This window comes from Pyxicephalus adspersus, chromosome 3, assembly GCF_032062135.1.
Source record: "Pyxicephalus adspersus chromosome 3, UCB_Pads_2.0, whole genome shotgun sequence".
Classification (NCBI taxonomy): Eukaryota; Metazoa; Chordata; class Amphibia; order Anura; family Pyxicephalidae; genus Pyxicephalus; species Pyxicephalus adspersus.
The window spans coordinates 134633902-134641960 of NC_092860.1; the positions used below are offsets into that span (position 1 = coordinate 134633902).

Consider the following 8059-nt stretch of genomic DNA (forward strand, 5'->3'; position numbering starts at 1 on the left):
TATAAATATAAAAAAAACATATGTAAATTAGCACTAACATTGTGTAAGGGTAGCAAACACTGGTCCTATATAGGGGTATATGCAATGGGGCAATGGATCACACATGCATTGGCACTGTATATGTCATGTACACCCCCTCCAATTGTGTGCTGCTTCCCCCACCTCCTAGATTGTAAGCTCTTCTGGGCAGGACCCTCTCCTCCTCCTGTGTCACTGTCTGTATCTGTCTGTCATTTTTAACCCCTATTTAATATACAGTGCTGCGTAATATGTTGGCTCTATATAAATACTGTTTAATACTATTATTATTAATAATAATAATAATAATAATAATAATATACATCCTAATATAATATACATCTTTTACTTTATGTATTGTGCATGCAACTGCAGCATGAGTTTAGAGTCTTCATATAGTAAATAGTGTGATTTTCTCTTCCATTATTCATGATTGGCAAATTTCCTGTTTGCCTATTTTCTGCACACGATTAGATATTTAAGTGAATTATGTGCAGTATATATATATATATATAAATATATATATATATATATATATATATATATATATATATATATTCTCACAATATATATGAATATTCTCAGTTTCTTAAGTAAGTCAGCCCAAATGTTTTTGCATATAAACCATATGAAGTACATTTACACTGGCACTATGTAAAATCATATGATCTTTTTCTATGAGGGGCACTTGCATAAAATATCCACACTGACATTTCCATATAGACGATCTGCCAGTATTTCATTGTTAACATAAGACATAGTTTTTTTCTGTGAAAAGGAGAGTACTTAATTTTTGTGGAAAGGAACCTGGGCAATAAAATCTACAATTCTGCTACAGATGATCGCTGGTTGATTGTGCAGAGAACAATTACCCCTATAGTAAATTCCCCAGAAATAGACATTATTAGTACACAGAAGTACACTCTTCCCAGCCAATTACACACAATAACATCATATGTGTAATTGGCTGGGAAGAGGAGATAGTTGGCAGGAATAAAAGAGAATAAATTAAATGTAATATTATTGTATTAGGGATTGTATCTTCATATAGTAGGAAGCAGAGGAGTGAATAAGAAGCAGAAATATAGAGATATAGTGATGACTTATACCATGTATGATCGGTGACACCTCTCCATTAACTACAAGAATCATTAATATAGAAGAATGTACATATAATATTCTGATGTACGAACATGTTCATTATATGTGGAAGGAGCAGGGGTGTTAGGCAATTCGTGGCATCCAATCAAAAATCATTCTTTACACACATAACAATATTCAGAGGTTGAATAGGGATTTCGGCTTCTTAGCATCATGAATTAATAATTCTAAAAAACAATCTAAATGCTGCAATATTATGTCTGTATGAACACATAGAAACATTCCAGACTGACCAATCTGTATCTGTTGAGGGAATTTATTTCTGTGATTTGGATATTGATTTGAATTCGGAATAAGACATTTTAAGGTTAATTTGATAAGGGGGTAAGGATTAGGAATAAATAAGACGAAACTAGCTTTGTATTGCAAACACTGTGTAAGGAAAATTAAATAAAATATATATTTTTCATACATAACTGGGTGGATGATTGAAGCTGAATATTTGTTACCCCATTTACTATTCTCAGTGACATTAAGTTATATTTACCCTTTCAGTAAATCTCTAGTGTCTGTTTAGCTGTCTGGGTGTGTGATTTGTAATATTTCTAAATAACGGGAACACTATCCCAGACATCCTCCAAATATTGCACTGATCATACTGTATCATTTTCACCCAAAATATATAATGACTTCAATTTACTGGTTACAGAATGTCCTAATTGTCAAGAATTACTGAGGAGAGCACAGGTCTAAAGGAGAACACATAGGAGAGCACAGGTCTAAAGGAGAACACATAGGAGAGCACAGGTCTATAGGAGAACACGTAAGAGAGCAGATGTCTAAAGGGGAACACATAGGAGAGCACAGGTCTATATTAGAACACATAGGAGAGCAAAGGTCTATAAATGCACACATAGGAGAGCTTAGGTCTATAGGGGGACACATAGGAGAGCACAGGTCCACATAGGGACAGATCTACATTGGAGACTTTTCAGATCTGCAGAGCAGTACATAGAAGAGGGACAGCACTGATCACAGATCTTCTCTTCAGTGTGCAGAAGATCGCAGAGGAGCAGTGGAAGTTCTGTAAGAAGACATCTACAGAGGTGGAGAAGCTGTGAGAAGTCCTCAGACTGCCTGGACATAAAGAGGACCTGTCTCTGTGTGGGCAGGCTGTTCCTTGCTCCACATGATGCCAATCTCTAGATGAGATCCTGGGATAGCCCTTTTGTTTGTTGCTGACAGTAGACGTCATTCCTGGACATAGCTGGATAAGTCGAGCGAATGACCCCCCCAGTGACTTGCATGGGCTGTCACCTGGCTTCTCCCCAGTGATCTGATCCTAGGAGAGATCGGGGGATTCCAAGACCCCTCTGCAGATGGCTGTAAGGAACTCCAGCACCCTCACCTCCTTCTCCATCCAGGCCATCCTGAACAAGAAGGAGGACCGGGGGGCTTCTTACCCCAGGCTGGGCCGCCTGATCCCCGCCATCAGCCCCACCACCCCCGCCTGCTGCTGGAGGCTGTTCGGGGAGGTGGAAGGACTGGGAGCTCACCGGGGAATGGCAGCAAGGGAGCCGGCTGGATGGGACTCAGACTCCGCGCTCAGTGAGGACGGGGATAGGCCGATGGAGGGAAGCCTGAGGATGGAGGGATCGGGGAACAATCAGAGGCCTCTGGAAGCCAGACCTAAGAAGGAGGAAGAAGAGGAGACCCCGGGCTGCAGTGACTGTGAGATCACAGCTAGTGGTACAGGTAAGATCAGGGGCTCATGGGGGTCATACTGGGACAATATTCTCCAATATTTATATGTATATACATTGTGCACTAAGTCATACTAGGACAATATTCTGTAACATATATATATATATATATATATATATATATATATATATATATATATATATACAGTGCATGGTCATGTATGTCACTTACATTACTCCTATATAGAATTCAGCAATATATATAAATATATATATTGTGCATAGTCATGTATGTCATCTACATTACTCTTGTATAGAAATCTATATTACATTTGTACATAGTGCTAGGACAATCTAAATAATAGATATAGACGGGGTGTAATCTACATTGCCCTCCATAAAATTCTGTATATTAGAAACAATTCTTTATACTTTGTGCATGAGTCCATCCTCCAGTGCAAATATCTATTAAATCTATTATAAAATCTATCATAAATATCTATTATATCTATTAAAGCTAAATATATACACCCCTTCCCAGCCAAACGAATTGAAACATCATACGAAATGTAACAACTGTGAACATTTTAGGTTGTCATTTGATACATTTATTTTATTTTCTGTGTCCTCAACACTGCAGTCAGATATTCACTGCCAGCATTACACATAACTTCCTCTGCATGAATCGTGCAAACTGTGCAGAATTTCCTATGACATTAAAAATATGTGGAGGCCAAAACAGAGCATGCATACACTAAATATTACATAGTGTCACACACACACAACATAAGAGAATCATAATACATATGGATTGCTTCCCCTTGCTATATGAGAACTGAAATGGCATAAAGAGGCGCAATAAAGGAAAAACATGTACAAAATAAGTATTTGTAATAGGCTTATTAAGGTTTAAACCAGACTAAGTCAGGTTATTTAAATATGTGTAAATTTCATTATTAATTGCTCCTAACTTAAAATAATTGCAATTAGGGAAAAACTATAATTATCGGGTAGGCTAGCGTTGTAAGTGGTCTGTAAGGACTATTTATTGCAATGAAATGTTATGCAGGGACAGTGAATAAAAAAATATGTATACTGTACATTTATAAAATAATAAATATATAATGTACATTTATTTTGAAATATATGTATACCTTACGTTGGTATACAAATATATTTATACTTTACATAAAAAAATTTATACTCTATCTTACACTTATACTCTATATCACATTCATATGTATAAATATGTTATTAAGAAAATGATAGATAGTTCAGTCTATTAAAACATGTATGTTGTATTTTTGTATACTACATTGACAGAAATAGAAAGGCCTCCATATTATTCACAGACACTTCCATTTATCCCCTCCACACTCCTGAGATCTACAATATTTATTTATCAATGTTTTCATCTAAAATACACTTATTTTTCTGAATACGTCTTATATATAAACCATGTGAAACAATAGACTCCAATACTAATGAATACAACGAACCGTGTTTGGATAGGACCTGGGGAATACATTTTCTTGAGATACTCCGATTTGTTCTTTTCTATAAAGATTAAATAACATTTATAAGAATGATGTATTGTTCCGGATGGGAATGCATTTAAATAAGACGATTTCAGCAGTATGCCGACATACAAATATTTATTATTACACACATTATAATTAATAGAAATATATGTCGGTACAGCAGTAAATGCGCTAGATGAAAATTTTATATTTTAATGATTAAATTTGTGTTTCTGCATTTATTTCTAGAAAGTATTGTTAAATGTTTTGTACATAGTATGTGGTTGGTAGACTAGAGATGTGATGAGCCATATAATTACATTTGTTCAGATATATTTTCCTATCATTAAGGTAGAATTTCCCAGGCTGGTGAGCGCTTGCAGACATGATAGCACACTGTAGGATGAACTTTGCTTAATAAATAGCAGAGAATTAGACAAATGTATGTTAGCTCTGAATATTTATGCATATTAAAAATATGATTTTTGCTGGTGCATGACGTTAACACATTTTTCTTTACTTTACTTAGTGGAGATTTATTTTGTATCTAATAAATCATATATTGGTGTGAGTCTTCTGGTGATGTGCAGTGATGTTACATTGTATATATAGGAGGACTCTGTGCCCTATGGCTGCCAGTCAATGCACAGTGCTGCTGACCTCCTGGCCTTTCCCCTCACTCAAGTATTAAGTTCTGTAACCAAAATTAACTTCTGACCTCCTAGCCTGGAAGGCCCTCTAGTAAATGGTCAAAAGCTGAAAGTTTCTTAGTAGGATAGAGGCATCTGCCTGCCAGCTTCTCACCAGCCCTGGAAACCACATGGTATTGGAAAATTGTCTAAATCAGGAGATTGAATTATATCCATGCATGAAAAATAATCTACTATGAATGTAGCCTATCTTCAGTATTTATACAGTATTTGAGAATTGTATTATTTGCATGCATTACTAATGAGCTGCAGAATGTATGTGGATGCTTAAAAGTTTGTAACTGCACTTTGGCATATTAAAATACACTTTATACAGCAAGTGGTGGCAAATCTCCTAAAGAATCACTTACCTTTTAATTTCTAGCTGTTACCAGTCAGCTAATTTCCATCAATCTAATATTTAATATTCATAGTATATTTCTTTGCTTGGAAATAAAAATCTCAATACAATATGACAGCCTATAGAGAATAATATGATAATCCATATCACATAGATAATATTAGGATAGCCCTAAGCACATGGAGATTTTCTATAAAATTGGAATACACAATGGAATTGATTTAGTGAAGGATTATTGAATATTCACTTTGGTTGTGAATAGGGTGAAAATGAGCTCACTTTGAATACCTAATTACTCGAAAAGGGAAATGACATAGAATAAAAAGAGAGAAAATAAGATTTATCCTGCACTTGACTGGTTGCTTGAAACGAACAGTTAAATTTAAAGTAATTAAGTATAAACTCGCTGGTGGTATATAGTCATTTTATACTGCATTATGATCACGTGTATGGTATTTTTAATATATTTTTATATGTTTTAATGCATTTATTTTGTAAATATTTTTATTGAGGTTTAACAATAGTTCACGATAGTACATATAAACAGAAGTGCTTCTAATAACAATTAACAGTACAGTGGTAATATTACACAATTAGATTGTAAACAAACAAATAACATCATACATAATAGACTCACAGAACAAAGTTTACTCGACCTCTATAGGAGGCTTATTCCCCAGTTTTCACCTAAATGTTAATGCATTTATGAAATTATTGTATACATTTAATGTTCTTCTTAAATCTCCTGTACCTGACTGGGAATAAAACTATTTATTAATAAGTTAGATATTTTATGTGCAGGAAGAGGGGTCAGAAAGTTGCCCCATAATAAAAACCCTGAATCCGGCCAACTTGATATGAGAAGTCAGTATAAAGGAATCACAAATCAGGAATGGGCCATTATAGTTTATTCGGATTTTTAGTATGGTCTTATTCATATTCATTTTTATATCCTAAATTTAATATATTTTTAATAATTATAGTATTTTTATTTATTTATAACGAGTGTGTTTTATTAATCTTATAATATATATATATATATATATATATATATATAAATATATATATATATATTTTTTTATTATATATATGAATGTATACTTGTTTTAATATATTGAGTAGTCACGTGTGTGGTTTATTGATTTTCTTATTGATTGGCTATACTAACAGCCTCATGTCTTGACAGATCCCAGCCCCCCAGATGAAGACCCCAAGTGTGATCAGCTCCTTCTGGAGGCTCCCAAGCAGCGGAAAAAGCGCTCCCGGGCCGCCTTCTCGCACGCCCAGGTCTTTGAGTTGGAGAGACGCTTTAACCACCAGCGTTACCTATCTGGACCAGAACGGGCCGACTTGGCTGCATCTCTCAAGCTTACAGAAACCCAGGTGAAGATCTGGTTTCAGAACCGCCGCTACAAGACCAAACGCCGGCAAATGGCTGCAGATATGATGTCCACGGCCCCGGCCGCCAAGAAAGTGGCAGTTAAAGTCCTGGTGAGGGACGATCAGAGACAGTACCAGCCTGGGGAAGTTCTGCGGCCGTCACTGCTCCCCCTACAGCCCCCTTATTATTACCCCTATTATTGTGCCCTGCCTGGCTGGACGCTATCTGCAGCTGCTGCCGCTGCCGCTGCCGCAGCCGCCTGCACTGGAGGGACTCCTTAAGCCTAGCCAGTATTTATTTCTTATCACTGTCCAAAATCAGGGGAGCTGGGGCTATCCCCTAATCAGCCTGCTGACTCCATCACAAGCTTGTGCAGGAGAAGATCTACCTAGGCGGGCTTCCTCCATGGTATCCATGCTGTTTGAACTGTGTATAGGTTTTACATATTATAACTTCATATATTTTTTATAGAATTGACTTGAAACCAGCAAACAAGTGCTAGCTGGGAAAAGAATACTGAATCATGGACATCTAGTCCCTAAATGACTCTGTGGGGGCTATTTGTAGGATCTCTTCATTACAAGGTCCTATCCAATAAGCCCCATCTTCATTAAAAGGTCCTACTCCATGAACCCTATCTTCATTACAAGGTCCTATCCAATAAGCCAAATTTTCAGTAGAAGGTCCTACTCCATGAGCCCATCTTCAGTAGAAGGTTCTACCCTATCAGCCCCATCTTCATTACAAGGTCCTATCCAATAAGCCAGATCTTCAGTAGAAGGTCTTACTCCATGAGTCTTATCATCATTTCAAGGTCCTACCCAATAAGCCCAATCCTTAGTAGAAGGTCCTACTCCATGAGTCCAATCTTCATTACAAGGTCTTATCCAATAAGCCCCATCTTCATTAAAAGGTCCTACTCCATGAACCCTATCTTCATTACAAGGTCCTATCCAATAAGCCCCATCTTCAGTAGAAGGTTTACCGTATCAGTCCCATCTACATTAAAAGGTCCTACCCCATCTCCAGTAGAAAGTCCTACTCCATGTGCCTCATTACAGCAGAAGATCCTACGTAATGGTCCCCAATAGGGGTCTGACACTTCCCCAGCACTCTCTTACTCCACAAATGTGTACATGCCATTGCCAATGTGAAGATGGCAGGGAGAACAGTCTTCCCCCAGAGAATAGCTGGACTTGTCTGGTCTGCTTTGTAATGAGATGATCCTGTAAAGGTGGCCTACAGCAAAGGCCCCATAATTCTCTTGTTGTGAATAGATCTTTTTT

General features: G+C 36.8%; 1 protein-coding gene across 1 annotated transcript; it reads left to right on the top strand.

The window, feature by feature from the left end:
* Window positions 1–1860: 1860 nt before the first annotated feature.
* NKX3-2 (NK3 homeobox 2) lies at window positions 1861–7261 on the top strand. Its single transcript, XM_072407138.1, has 2 exons — window positions 1861–2874; window positions 6579–7261. The coding sequence occupies exons 1-2, from the start codon at window positions 2499–2501 to the stop codon at window positions 7052–7054; spliced, it is 852 nt and encodes a 283-aa protein (XP_072263239.1). The 5' UTR covers window positions 1861–2498; the 3' UTR covers window positions 7055–7261.
* The last annotated feature ends 798 nt before the right edge of the window (window positions 7262–8059 follow it).